General features: G+C 34.0%; 2 protein-coding genes across 2 annotated transcripts; one reads left to right on the top strand and one right to left on the bottom strand.

Annotated features, from left to right (window-relative positions):
• The first annotated feature begins 3,954 nt into the window (after window positions 1–3,954).
• LOC117237194 (hydroxyacid oxidase 1) lies at window positions 3,955–11,065 on the top strand. The gene is made up of 9 exons (XM_033500939.1): window positions 3,955–4,100; window positions 5,037–5,181; window positions 5,560–5,711; window positions 9,781–10,036; window positions 10,119–10,247; window positions 10,319–10,451; window positions 10,607–10,723; window positions 10,801–10,912; window positions 10,990–11,065. Exons 2-9 carry the CDS (start codon window positions 5,045–5,047, stop codon window positions 11,055–11,057), a joined length of 1,104 nt encoding a protein of 367 aa, XP_033356830.1. The 5' UTR covers window positions 3,955–4,100; window positions 5,037–5,044; the 3' UTR covers window positions 11,058–11,065.
• LOC117237190 (N-acetylgalactosaminyltransferase 6-like) lies at window positions 5,860–9,454 on the bottom strand. Its single transcript, XM_033500933.1, has 2 exons — window positions 8,851–9,454; window positions 5,860–8,492 (listed from the first exon to the last, which is right to left on the bottom strand). Exons 1-2 carry the CDS (start codon window positions 9,052–9,054, stop codon window positions 6,864–6,866), a joined length of 1,833 nt encoding a protein of 610 aa, XP_033356824.1. The 5' UTR covers window positions 9,055–9,454; the 3' UTR covers window positions 5,860–6,863.
• Window positions 11,066–15,508: the final 4,443 nt, after the last annotated feature.

Below are 15,508 nucleotides of genomic sequence, written 5' to 3' on the forward strand. Positions count from 1 at the left end.
GCGGTGTAGGAAAGGAAATATAAAATAAAAGAAAAGAGAAAAGAAAAAAAAAAGGAAAGAAGAACATTGGTCGTGTCAGACCATCAATAGATTGTCATAAAGGAAAGGGTAATAATAAATTATTATTTACTCTGAAACGATAAAATCGTCTCGTGGACTTGCATCGACCAAAACTTTTTCTCAGTGGAAAATGAAGTTTTCTGAAGACACTACGCTATCGTTAAGAATATTCCTCGTTTCTTTGTATCAAACATATATCTTCTTTCTTCACTCGCTAAATAACGTAATTTTCGCTTGCAATTGCCTACGTCATTCGTTGAGCCGCGTTTTTTCTCAATCGAGGCACGGAAATGTGGATAACGACCGATATCGTTTCCACTTTCGCGCGTTATTAATTATATTCGTATCGAGTCGAGATAAACCACCGTGCGGTGTGTGTGTGTGTGTGTGTGTGTGTGCGCGCGCGCGCCCGTGCCCCTGAACCTATGGTGCTTCAATAGATTGTGCCTCGTCGACCTTGAGTCTTTTCCCTTTTCATTCGTTCCGAGCGTGAAACGATCATGGATTCTTGTTGGATCATCGTTCCCTCGGTTACCAAGAATTTTCTGGAGTCGAAAAATCTGCCGACATTGAACGTTTCCTCTTGTAGAGGATCGTCGGGTTATTAATTCTACGTTCCTCGATCTTTTCGTTCATCAGATCTTATTAACGAAGATCGCACTCCTCGTGTGTACGATATTGTTAGGTCTTTTCAAAGAAAAGATTGAATATATGGTTTTAATATCTTCGTAAGGGATCATCGTGGTCCAGGACGATCGAAATTTGACGAACCTCTCTCGGGTGTTTTTCCAAGAGAAAATCCTTCAGTAGAGGAGAATTACTCGGGAAAAATTCCCAAGACAATTTCGCGAGATATCCGAGACCTTGGGATAAAATTGAGAAATTTCTTCACCTACATATTCATTGGAGAGGGAAAAAATATTTATTGAATGAAGCTTATCACGAGAATACCGTATCACAAGATTTCTTATCTGAATAATCGACGGATGTCTACCTTTAGGGATCCACGAAGGAACTCGAAATGAAACTAACACTTGCTTCGTAATCGAACACCAAATACATATATTGACGTTCAAACGAAAGTAATACCAAAAAGTGGTAAAAAGAAACAATAAAGTATGATATTCTTAATTTGTCGCGTGTATGTGATTTTTGGATCGATCGATGGACAAATCGAAACAAAACGAAAGAGAGATATACAATGAAAAGCACGATGAGAAAGAAAACGTAACCGAGTGAAAAACACACTCTATAAGAGTGGCTAAAAACCGAAGATAAACGCTCACGTCGTTTTGTGACATTATTCGTTTTTTCAAATAGGCGCATTTACGTAAGCATTTTACTTACTCGAACGTTAATCGCAAATCGAGCCAACCGAGTCTGCGATCCTAAGAAAATACGAAAGAGAAAGAGAGACAAAGGAAAAGAAATCGGCGTGCCCTTCTCTCTCTCTATATATATATATATATATATATATATATATATAATCATATTTATGGTCTCTCGCAGACTCTCATTAATACAAATTATTAAGATTATATATATATATTATATTATATATATATATTCTCGATTTAACAGTGCATGATCGATCGTTTTCATTCGGGGGGTCGCAGACAACGGTTCGCCACACGATCCACGGGGCCCTCGATTTCTCGATCGAACGACAAACTCACCTCGTGCGTGATCGGCGTGAAAAGCTTCGCCGCCCCTGAGAATCTTCTGTGTATTATTTCTAACAGAATGTAATAAAGTATGGTTGAAAAAGAGGAATAACACCAGCTTAATCGACCTTCTTCATTTCCATCTCCATCCTCTCTGTTTCACTGTGACCGAAAAAATTTAAAAACAAATTTATCTTAATACATAGTTGATACTTGACGTCAAAATCTTTAGCGCTTCTGAGAATCTTTTGCGTATTACTTCTAATACAATATGTATAATAAATAGATGTCAGCTCTTTGTATACTTACAGAAAATTTCATAGTGCAAAGTTAGTAATTCAGAAAAATAAAAATGTATCCCAAATTCATGAATAAGGAAAGTGTATATATAGGAAACTCTGTACGTGCCACTTCTTAGTTTTAAAGAAAACTCAATGTTCCATTTATTTAAATAGATGGTATAGACAAAAGCCAAGAAACAATTATTATTATTAGCTGACACTTATATTTCTCTTTACACTACAGAGGCGACGTTGGACGTGCCACTGACACCATCTTCTAGCATTATTGATAACTATTTAGAGAGGCTAATTGCGCTTAAATGCTATACTATGGTATGGTATGTTAGAACATTTTTCAATAAGAAAAAGAAAATTCTTCAGTTTTACCACTCACGGTGTCTTCTGCAAGTACTCTTCGGTTATTGCTGACCGGAGTATCGAGTGAAAGAAATCTCGGGCCAAAAATTCCATAAGAGTATAAATCTACATAAACACTCGTAATCTAGCGACGAAATACCGTTTAAAGAGGAGAATTTAATTGACTCGTCTGTTGTTTTTTGCATCCCCTTTGTTTCGTTGCAATCGACAAAGTTTGAAGTTCACTTGTCTCAATTTCGACTATCAAAGTTTTTTGCCACTATGTTGCAAAACAAGAAAAAATGTTGTCTTGCATAAATACCGATAGACGTGGGTTACGATTACTTTTGCTCGTGTAAGATATGTATTTGTTAAAGATATTCGTAACTGAAAAACTATTTGGCAAGCGTTGCATAAGTGTTTTTATCGACATGGAACATTTTTACCCGTTGTCCTTGAAATTTTGTCCTTTCAACAGACTTCAAAGTTTCAAGTTGTGTAAGTTAGATAACCATGGGATTGACTGATAAGTACGTAATTATTATATACTATCGGTCGTATCAAGTAATGAATCACAGATATTTCCCATTCGGTTCCGATCATTTAACAATGTGACGCCTCATTCATTAGCACAACAAAATTTCGTTTAATCGCGTGATAATGAAAATCTAATCTAAAACCTCTTATACATACCATACATATGATACACACACACATGATTACGATATAAGGGGTGGAATAAAATTCGACGATGAATGATCGATATTGATATCGACCGATTTATCGTTAATCTCTCGTGTTAAATAAATTTTCGAGATCTATAAAGAAACTACGCTATATTGGTTTGCCAATCGTAATTTCTTGTAACATATTAATGAAACGCTAAGTCTGCAATCCTCTATGGTATACACTATTAGTCAGAAATTTTAAGATATTTGTAGCATGTGTATTTGGTATCAATCGAATGTTTGTCGTAGCTCTCATTTTTAATTACTTCGCAATAAGTCTACTATTTCATCCGCGTGATTTGTGCCTTATGGCATAATATATGAGATAAAATAAAATTTGTTAGATTTGTCCAATAGATATAACGAGTCTATATATGTAGTGTCTATATATGTGCTAATATTTATAATCGATAGCGCGTATACATGTTTCGCCATATAACTAAAATAAAATTTTCTTGAATAACTATTTGCAGGGATAGCAACAACAATAAATAATTAACGCTCGATGATCATAAAAGTGAATTGGAATAGAGATAGAACAGAATTTAAGTCGAAGCGAGGGACACATTACATATAACGGGTATCGTTATGTTCATTAATTATATCAATAATTGTTAATTACATCCCAGTGTTGATTTCAAAATACAGCGAGCGATTCATCTTCCGCCTTTCAGGACAACACACGCGTCTTTCACTAACTCTGCAAAGATAAACGGTTTCTGGATAAAGCAAATAATTTTATCTGTAATACTACTGGACACGCTACCTCTCCCGAGGTTATCTTCGCAATAGGAGTTATCGTGGAGACTATGGAAGTCATTTAATCATATGTTTTCCTTGCTGGGAAATCAACCGATTCACTGAGTGATCCGCTGCAAAATAGAAATTGATCTATCGTGCATAAATTGCGCGGCGCTCTTCCGACTCGGGCAGTTTCTTCGTATCTCTGGGTTCGCGCGAGTGTCACGTTAATAGTTCGTTAGAAATCAGTACATTCAACACACAAAACGGTAATTTGTTTGAAGTCTTGTAAATTATATGTGCAGAGTGCGGATTTTTCTGCAAATTTATATTTTTATGGACGCCATATAGATAAATAGAAATAAAATAGAAATTTGTTTCACTTAAAATTGAAAATTAATTAAAATGAATGAATTGATTGAAGATTAATTAATTAAAAATTATAACGGGTATTTAACTAAGTATCATATATTTTTGTATAATAGCGCACTTTCGCACCTTAAAATTTCCTGTATACGCATAAAAATTCGTACTCTATACGTGTATACGGTGAATTACAATAGCTCACGAAAATATTCGAGCATTTATAGAAATTTCCTGTGAATATATTACATGCGAAATGAATATGTTATACGTGTTTCGAAACATTTTGAAATTGTTTGAATACTGTAATGAGATTCAACTATCATAACTGTATTATTAAAATTTGAAACAAATTGAGAAATGTACATACAGAAGCCACGAAGTATTTAGTGCAAATATGTATTCCGCAGAGATCACCAAAGTACTTAAATTATTCATTATATTAATTATATCAATTATTCATTATATTAATAATTCATTAATAATCGCCATCATCGCGATAATAAAATCATTAATAATCTAATGAGACCACCTTTACCTTATAACGATTTATAATATGTACTAATTTTTTACTGAATATATGTTTGCAATGAATAACCTGTAACTTCTATAGATATTTTTAAATTAGTTTCATAATTTTCCAAGGTACAGTATTAATGAAATGCCAAAATGTCTTATTAATGTCTAATTAAATGTCTTATTTAATTTACAACACACATATATACAATATATACACAAAAGTGGCAAGAGTTTAAATATTTCCGGGAATCATTGTATATTGTAAATTATATTGAACATACAGGACTTGTTAAATGCAAAATTAATTTCGCATCCGGTTTCAGAAGACACCATGGCTCAAAAAATGATCTGTATTGAGGACTTCGAGAAATATGCTAGCACGCATTTAACACCTTCTGTCAGAGATTATTACAATTCTGGGGCGGGCGAGCAGTTCAGTTTACAGCTAAATAAGGATGCTTTCAAAAGGTATTTAAAAAATAATAGTTTATCGTTAAAAGTAAATTTAAATGCGGAGCAGTTAACTTATATTACTATTAAGACTGTATGAAAAGGAATGATTATAAAATCGAAACTCTTTCGTCATTCTACTCTTTTCAGTCTTGATATTGTTCGTATAATTTGGACACTTTCTGTAAAAATTTAAAGATCTTTTATTTTATGAAACATCTAATAGAACTAATTGAACAATGAAATTAAACAATGAATTAAACAATGAACATTTCTAAATTCACTATAAAATTAATCTAAACTACCAATTGCTCAACCAAAAAAATGCGAGTTGATCTCGTAGATCTAATCTATTCTCTAATCTTTTTAATTAAAAAAAAATGTAACATTTTACAGATACAGGATAAGACCAAGATTTCTAAGAAATGTTGCCAAGAGGGACTTAAGCACCAGGATTTTAGGTGAACAAATCTCGATGCCATTGGGAGTCGCACCAGCAGCTATGCAACGTATGGCGCATCCTGAGGGTGAATGTGCAAATGCAAGAGGTAAATATTACATTTTAATATTAATTATGATAATGTCCCACTATGAGTTTCCCTATTTTTCTTGTTTTTTAAATAATCTCAGTATCTTATATGGATACGACGTATATTTAATCTCTAAATACCAAACACATTCATTATATAACATATATAGATTTAGTAAAAATGTTTATTAACTTATGCAAATATTTTACAAAAATAGTTGCAATCACAAACGCGTGTTGTGTTCGGTTAGTCAGCGACGATCACATTCGAACTTTTCATGTTTGTAAAATGTTACAACGTAGAGCACGGTAAAATTGAATAAACAAGTACATGATTTCCTATAAAATAGATAATTCTTTTGTTTGTTTTAATTTATTCGAGTCTGTACAGAAATTAAATTGTTGTCTTTTCATTATTTAGGTACAAATATATATAAAAAATCGCATTAGACTATATAAAAAGTTAAATGCTCGGTAATTCATTATATATGCAATAAGATGATATGTTTGCAGGCATTGTCACTTGTTTAAAAAAGTCGCTTATTATTGCTTAGCCGTGTTTCGATTGTAGAATTTTTTATTTTATAATTGTACAGGAAACAATTTATTCGTCTGCCGGTTCGGTCGTACATTATAATAGTATATTCTATTTCAGTCGAAAGAACTTAATTAGATCCTTGAGAAATTTGGCAATAAAGAAATTTTTTCTGTCGATCAGTCCGTTTGTAACCCTTAAATATATACTGTATTAATAAAAAATAATCCATAATAGATAAAAATTGAGCTTTGAAGCGAAGTTACTTTATAAAGTAATCATTATAATTATGAGATATATTCGTATATATTCTAAATGCAGCTATATGTTTAAGGCACAACAGAGGGTTCGTACAATATTTACAGTGATAGAAATGCGTCAAGAAATGCGTTGCCATGAAAATACTGTAAAGACTGCTTTAAAAAAGAAAGAGTAATATTATCATCGTGTTGTATTATATAAATAAAGCTCGCAAATCTCAAAATTCGTATTTTGATGGATACAAACCGAACTCAAATATTACGATTTTAGATGACTAGTTAATAAAAATGGAACATAAGTTTATATACACATACATATAATTAAACATCAGATGTTTAGAGACTAAGAAAGTTACGGCAATAAAAGGCAGAGGAATTAATGTCGTTTGGGTCCCACATTATCCCAGTTATTAATAGCTTTCATATTTACTTTCTCGATTCTCCACTTTTGCGTAGCAGAAGACGAATCACATTTCGCTGCAAAGACTTTTTTGCTTGCTGGATCTGTGTCTAAGCACCTCGACGTATAACCGTGCATCAGCCATTGTTTTTCAACGTTGTAACGCCATAATTGATTTCCTTGGCCTCCATGGCAAGGATACAAAGTGACTGGAGCCTTTGCACCTCCTCTAGAAACATCCAAACATTCTGTACGATCCTTTGGCCTAATGTCTTTATGCCAAGTCAGTTTGAATTCTTGTTCTCCTATAATTTTGGGATTATCCTTTATGCAGGTATCAACTACAACAAGTTCGTCCTTTTTTCGCTTTTTTGAGTCTAGGCACAGTTCTGGCACACCCATGTTACGAATTTCTCCAGATGCAAAGTCGTCAGGCTCGACAGGAGGGTACACATCGACAAGATCGAAAGCTATGTTTTCCATAAACCATCTGAATGGTTTACAATGTAATCTAGCTCTCAAATCTCTTTGCTCTTTTAAGTTTCCAGGATTCAACGACCTCAAATGCGGACGTCTTGTATAGATATATTCTGCATATTCATCCATCCATACTTCTGCTACTCTCTTATAATTCTTTCCCAAAAAGTCTCCCTTTCCTGGATTAGGGAAAGGTGGGAACTTTCTATAAATATGACCTACTCTTGAACAAGGGGCATCGTACATTTGACCTCCACATTGCCATATCTTAAACGATAGCTCATACTGTTCACCTCCCCATATATCTAATTCTGGATCATATCCACCTAGTTCCCAAAAGAATTTTGCACTAATGGCAAACAGACCACCTGCCATTACTGGACTTTTAAATGGCTCTGTTGGGTTTTGAAGATCTTCAGGTAGCAATGGCAACCGTTTGTAATACAATTCCCAGTCAAAAGCTCCTCTTGCACCCTCATCTTGAGCTCTGTATTCGAACGTCTCATAAGCTATCACATCAATAAAAGGACACACACAAGTTTTGTAATCCTGTGCAATGGGTTCCAGCAATGGTGGTAACCAATTGACATTTGCTTCACTATGAGAATCCAAAAATACAAGTACTTTTGCTTTTGCAATCTTTGCTCCGGCTAAACGACCTTTAATTAAACCAGAACGCTCCTCTAGTCTTACAATTTTCACTTTTGTCAAGTGTTCGGTTATATAATCCTCTAAAGGCTTTTTCAATTCTGCCTTGGTACTAGCATCATCTACCAATATTATTTCCTTGAGGAGAAACGCTGGTGAACGATTAATCACACTCCAACAAGTTCGCATTAGAGTGCTAAAATGTTCATTATGGAAGGAAACTATCACAGAAACTGAATCAAGATTTCTTAAATATTTCTTTTTCTTACAGTCTGGATGCCTAATGTCAGGTACTGAGCGATTCATTGAGATCTCATCGCTGAGCGCAGCATTAAAACCATTTACCTGATACAACTTTTCCTTCAATGCATCGAGAGATGGTGATAGAAATGCTGGCTTTCCATGTTCACCTATACCGGTTCTTTTCCTGTCTTCTTCAATTGTCTTATAATCATGCCAGTCTATCTTTTCATCCAAGTCCTGTTAAAAATTTTATTCAAACATTATATTGTGGAATTAAATTCCATCTTTAGACTAGAACTACCAGACTAATCAAAATAGCCTTCTTCATAGAAATTTTATGAATTTACAACTGTATATTTCCTGTGATATTTGTTTGTTTCCTTGCATTATATATCTTTCAAATTGATTTCTTTGATACACAAACCTTATATCTTAATCATTGGTAGTTCTAACATTAATATAAAATAATATAATTTACATCGGGGTTCACGAAAGTGATGTACGCTACTGCGTGGAATGCAGAAGGCTAAGCTATTGCTAAACCTGTTTTACTTGCATCAGCCTTGTCAATAATGAGTAGGTCTTTAACCCATACCTGATAAAAATGGTTGAGATTCTGCCTAGAATCGACGAAATTTTTCTGACTGTCACCTTCAATGCCCACTAATACGGTAACTGGTGTCACGATTTCATGGTTAGGTGACGTTCGTACATAGCGGAATATGACGACGGTTAGGAACACGGTGAGAACCGCCAGAAGGAAGAACTTTATCAGGCTCACAACATTTCTTCTCATCATCGTGATACACTCATGTCGCGTGATGACACTTGTGAAATCCCGCTGCCAGCCACTGGCTTTGTGAACTATCTACACGAAACTAACCTCATGTATATGCATTTGCTTACAGCTTATCAGTTGCTATCTTCGATGTGAGATATTAGTGTTGGATAAATTTTTGTGATAAAACACATGGAGTAGACACGGTTGCCACGCGTCGACTGAGGATCGATCCTTCAGGATCGAAGCAGTTCTCGATGACCGAATGCATTCGATATATTTGAAAACATCCTGTAGTAGATCGTTCATTTATATCTCCAACATGTTGACTGTCACGCGAATTTTCGAAATGCACTGAAATATATAACATTTCATTTTATCTAATTATATCGTGTTTACAAACTTTTTCTCTGATAATTCATTCAAATTGAAAAAGAATATTTTAGTCTGTAAAATTTATTTTATCTTAATCATTTAAAAGATTTTTGTAATATAAGTCACCGATGATCACCGTGAGGCCAACGTATTAACGTCACTTGTTTAATATTAAAATTGTAACACTCTCATAAGCATAATTTAATCTTAGTGAAAAGCGCAAAAATTTCAATACGAAACACGCTAGATAGAACATATGTTTATTCTAATAAAATTGTACGAAATTTAATTTATATGTAATTTAAAAGTTTTTCGAATATTAAGTGTGTAAGTGTGAGAGAAATTAAACCGAATTAAAATGTTTATTTCTAGCTGCCCAGGAAGCAGGTACGATCTACATACTCTCAACGATATCAACAAGTAGTATTGAGGAAGTCGCAGAAGCTGCGCCAAAGGCAATAAAGTGGTTCCAACTGTATATATACAACGACCGTAATGTTACTCTAAATTTAGTTTCACGAGCAGAGCGCGCTGGTTTTAAAGCTCTCGTCCTTACTGTCGATGCACCGCTGTTCGGTGATAGACGTGCTGACATTAGGAACAAATTTTCTCTTCCAACTCATCTGAGGTATTTATTATACCATACCATAATAAGATTTTAACATATATAAAATATAATTGTACGATAAAATATGGAAATATATTTTCAGATTAGGAAATTTTGAGGGAGAGTTATCCAGTAAAATAAACAATGCCAAGAGTGGCTCTGGTTTAAGCGAATACGTTATGAACTTGTTTGATGCTTCCTTGACCTGGGAAGACATCAAATGGCTGAAAAGGTTGTTAGAAAGTTTGATGATTTGCAATTGTAAATGTTAGGAGACGTACTAATTTAATTTATTCCCCGCAGTATTACAAAGCTGCCGATCGTTTTAAAGGGAGTTCTTACCCCACAAGATGCACTGTTAGCCATCGAAAGTGGAGTATCAGGAATCATCGTTTCAAATCACGGCGCCCGACAAGTTGACACTCTTCCAGCAACGGTTTGTTATTTATTTTTTTATAAAGTGTATCTTTTGACGTTGTATTATAATATTGTAGAATTATAAATAAAATCGTGAAGTATAAAATAAAATGTTTAAAGATAACAATAGTTAATAATAATACTGAAATAATAAAAATAATGTATGATTTGTAGATTGAGGCATTGTCAGAAATAGCGGAAGCTGTAAACGGCAGAATAGAGATCTATATGGATGGAGGTGTGAGGCAGGGAATTGATGTTTTCAAGGCACTTGCTCTGGGTGCTAAAATGGTAACTATATATCAAATTGCAATATAAGTCATGTAAATCCTACAATTGCTCAATTCTTATTTTTGCATGATTTCTAGGTTTTTGTTGCCCGGCCTATGCTGTGGGGTCTGTCTTACGGTGGTGAGGAAGGTGCAAGGGCAGTTCTTGAAGTCTTCAGGAAAGAAATTGATGTTACATTTGCGTTGACAGGTACGATTAAAGCCACTTTCATGAAATTTCAATACTATTATGGACAATTTTATAAATATTTGGAAATCAATTTGCAGGCTGTGCTAGTGTTCAAGACGTTAAGAAAGACATGGTTCAACACGAATCTTACTACAGCCATTTGTAGTAGAAAGACACGACGTAAAATTGATTTACAATAAAATCCCAGTTGTCGAAAGTCTGTTTAATCGAACTCGAAGGAGGAATTAGTGGATTTCTAGTATTCGACTGATTGCTATCCGATACGTCTTGTACCGTATCGTATAAATGGATTTTTACTGTAATTATAATAAATTGGTTTAAAGATCATGTTGATTTTAATGAACGTGACATTTAAGATTATCATAAGATTAGGTTTAAAGATAACTTGAGGAATAGTTTAGATTATACGATATGTTTCATAACGAGTACAACAGTAACTTCAAGAATATTTTAAAAGCAGTAGGATATTATCACATTCATAATAATAAATATGTTTTAAGTTGATTGATTTTTCTTTTAAGTGAATAATGTACAATACGAGATAATAATAATGTACAATACGAGATAATAATAATGTACAATAAAAGACCAAAATATAAATGTACGTATATTAATGGAAGAATAACACTAGAATTTTTTCTTCACAATATCTGCGTTTTATTGAATATCTCTTGTATATTCATCTGTGTATACATATATGCGTGTGTGCGGCACACATATCACAATTCACGAAGCGTACGTACGCACACACGCATTCAAAGGTGATCCGCAGCTCCTTTGCAAACGGAACAAGATTGACTATTTTGACGTCGATATTATATATATATAACGCACGAAACATGCAACGAAGTACTTGCATCGCTCTCTGTTCAATTCGCAAAATACTCTCTTTTTTTATTGCATTTCTTTCTTTTTCTTAATCCATACCACATCGCATACCGGGAGAGGCAAATTCTCTTGGCAAAAAAATAAATCCCCTTTATCTTTCCGGTATTTCCTATCTCGGTTTAGTAACTCTGATGCCATCATTACACTCGTAATTCTTTTGTTTTTTGTAATTTTTTTTTTGTTTACTCACAGCTTTACAACGTTACAATTAATCGTTACTCGTATGTATATATTTATAATTTATGTATATATTTATAATATATATGTATATGTATATTTATGTATATATGTATAGTGGCCTCGTTCGCTACAGGTTTTTCTGTTTGCTGAGTATGTACGCTGCGACGCTAAACTTTTACTTTATGTATTAGTATGTATACGCAATGTACACGTGTTTGATAGTATATATACACACATGCACGCCTCCTGTCTGTGTACTGTATATATATACGTTATATACATGCATACACACGAACATTCGCCTTTCTTCACCGTTTTCGTTTCTACAAGCGGTTCCTTGGAACAGAGGGGACACGTTTGCGATTACATACGTATTTTGGGATATAGATCAACGATTTTATAAAAATATAACAACGTTCGACAATTATCGTTATCCTTATGATAATCACTATCTTCTAGATAAGAACGGAATTTTTAAAAATGATCACTGTTTCTCAAACAGAGTTCATTGGACAGAAAATAAAATTCGCTAATCTGTCTTGTGATATATTTCAATTAACGATTCACACGCGATAAGATCTATTCTTTTATAAATCGACAGCTCGCAAACATGCATCCTCCGTTTTCTTTTTTTTTTTTTATCTCCTTCGATCAATCTTACATTATTTGACGATATCAATCCCGCATACACGGTATACAATTGGCTAATATACGATTACTATAGACACACAGTGTGTTTGTTTGTAAATTTTCAGCGGTATATTTTACTGCTCGTGAGAACCTCGTGAAGAATGATCGTTCGAATTCTTGTCGAATGGCGTCTCTCAAGGAATCCAGACGCGGCGGAGAAACTTACTTTCACGATAAAGTGGCGATTTAGGCGACAGTACATTAGTAAGTTAGTGTAAAATTCATTGGTCCAGAGAGTTATGTGTGTTTCGAGAGGGCCTTCGTCTCCCCTATCGCTCCGATTCTTTCTTTCTCTTTTCTCTTTCTTCTTTTTCTTTTTTCTTTTTTTTTTTTAATTTTCCTTCGAGTAAGGGTTCGAAACTGGAAACATGAAACATCTTTTAAACCAGGAGAGGATATGTTTTATTTCCTTTTGATATTCTTAAGCTTCTCGAAAGCTTGTTCAACTGTCAGTGACAGACTGGATGATTTTTATTCTTCTCTTTTTTTTCGCTCTTCTCTCTTGGTAACTGAACTTGATGGAACAATGTGGTTGCTTTAACGTGACTGATATATTTTTTCTTTTCGGCCTCTCGATGCAAAAATTCGGTGATCAGAGAATAACGTCGTTGCTCGATATCTTGAACGAAAATGTATCAAGTACGAAGAAACAACGTCCCTTTTTATTTCCGTTGCTTCTTTCTATCTCGATCGGTTGGATAACGGTTATTCGGATCGATGAAAACAATCCTATAACCGAACCGTCGACCGATCGATCGGAAAGACAATTTCCCTCTGGAGAAATCGCGGGGATGAATAGCTCTTCGATTCGGAAACGAAGCGCGACAGTGTAAAAATGTTTTTAGAATATCTTTTGCGCAGTTTACACGGAGGAAATTCGAGTCTTATACGTATATTGTGTTTGCGAGTGAGACACGTGGTACAATTACTGCTTGGTGTGATTTGCTCATGGTTGTGCGATTTTTTTTTAATCTACCTTAATCGAAAATACGGAAAAAGAGAGAAAAAGAATGTATTAGAAACGTAGTACGTTTTTCAAATTATACGAATGATACACAAGCCGCTCAAATGCCATGATGATCAATACCATAAAATAAGAGAAAACATTGCAACTTTGATCTCTAGAGGTTACACACGTTGTTTTTTAAAATTCACCCTAAGTATCTTAGACTTATTTATCTGCCATCTTTCTCGTTTGTTTCTCTTTTTTTTAATTGAACAATAATAAAATAATAAATGTACGATATATGAAAGCAAAGTAATCGAGAATTTCGCAATTGACCAGCTCGGCCTATAAGCGGCTTATAGTATAACGCTTAAGTATAATGAAACGGTAATAAAAAAAAGAAAAGAATTAATGAAATATACGATGTATAATGAAATTTCCTCGTCATCGTATGACAATATCTTCAAGTACTCTGAAAGGGGATAAGAATAAACAAAGTTAGAAAATATATAATAGCAATTATAAAATACTGCGTAATTTACGATGGTATTAATTAGCCGACGATTTTTCGTTGAAAGACGATAAAAAAAACAATAACGTCTTTCATAAAACGAAATTTTTCTCGTTCTTAAAATTCTAACAAATTCTTATGAATTCTTGCTAAAGCTGAAGATAACGTCGTCGATTCTGCTATCGCGATATAGTAACAAAACAGAACGCTTATCTTGTAGCTAATTTCTTTGGATTATAAGACCTTGAATATGTAGTCAGAAATTACTAAAAATTTCTCAGTGATTCGAAAAATATTCAGAACGTGTACACCGAGTTATCAGCGAGAATGGCAAATAAATAGCAACGCATTAAACTTTCCTTAACGTAAGCCGTATATCACAGTGTCCTGTTCAAGCGCACGTGTATTTAACGTGTAAACATATAAGCTCAATATATTGATTAGAAAGATAACCGATCCTCTCGAGTTTAATCTACATTTATACGAAGAATCGATCGACTACTTTTAATTTCGTCGTAAATTATGTCGAACCACGAGTAACTAATTAAAAACCGGCGTTAAAGCACATTCAATCGTGATAGACGCAAGATAAGAACAACTCTTTGTGTTCCTCTTTATGAATTTTCGTCTCTGTTTGCTGTCTACGTGTATAAAATAGACTACGGTTCAAGGACATAGCGTGAAGATCCGATTCTCTTTGACGATCGATAAAATTTGATTAGAACCGGATTAGGAAAAATGTAATTACCAATTCTTACAATTAGTCGTGAAATTATCAAAGTGTTATTGATATTCCTCCGATTCCTCTTACGTTTGAGCTTTTTATCCCAACCTCTGCCTTCTTTTTTATTATAATTCTTTCTTTTTTTGTCCTTCTTTAAAGTCTTCCGAAGAGTTTCTTCACGCTACGCCATCCTGGAGAGGCAGGATCGTACCTCGGTAACGATCGTTAACAACGACGACAACAATATCTAACTAAACATCGAAGAACATCGAATTGTTGTTTTACGATTTATATATTTTTTTTCTTTTTTTTTTTGTTTCTTTTCCATTTTGTTAATGCATGTTCAATCCCTGCGGTCAGTCTGAATCTAATTGACAACGTGTATACCAAGAAAAGTCCTTTTTCGTTTCTAACAGAAATTGTTGCCCTAATCCACCATCTTGCATTTGCTCATTCATTCTTCTCCTTTGTAACGAGTGTTGTTGTTTCTCTTTTTGTTTAATTCGCTAAACGTCCACTAATCAACTATTATATTATAGATACATATATTTATGCGATTATTACGGGTACGATTTCTCGTGTGAGCTTCTTATTTATTTAGTTACTTTTAGTTGCTCGTTCTTCGCTCTGGTTGCAACAGAGTTTCTCCTTGCTCTT

Source organism: Bombus vosnesenskii, unplaced genomic scaffold (assembly GCF_011952255.1).
Source record: "Bombus vosnesenskii isolate JDL3184/JDL3185 unplaced genomic scaffold, Bvos_JDL3184-5_v1.1 scf7180000013361, whole genome shotgun sequence".
Taxonomy (NCBI): Eukaryota; Metazoa; Arthropoda; class Insecta; order Hymenoptera; family Apidae; genus Bombus; species Bombus vosnesenskii.

Excerpts from the sequence above, each read along its gene's own strand:
- LOC117237190 (XM_033500933.1), bottom strand. The coding sequence starts at position 9,054 with ATGATGAGAAGAAATGTTGTGAGCCTGATAAAGTTCTTCCTTCTGGCG. Across the intron at positions 8,493-8,850 it reads ATCTCAACCATTTTTATCAG|GACTTGGATGAAAAGATAGA; the intron begins GTATGGGTTAAA and ends AATTTTTAACAG.
- LOC117237194 (XM_033500939.1), top strand. The coding sequence starts at position 5,045 with ATGGCTCAAAAAATGATCTGTATTGAGGACTTCGAGAAATATGCTAGC. Across the intron at positions 5,712-9,780 it reads TGAATGTGCAAATGCAAGAG|CTGCCCAGGAAGCAGGTACG; the intron begins GTAAATATTACA and ends GTTTATTTCTAG. Across the intron at positions 10,724-10,800 it reads TTGCTCTGGGTGCTAAAATG|GTTTTTGTTGCCCGGCCTAT; the intron begins GTAACTATATAT and ends CATGATTTCTAG.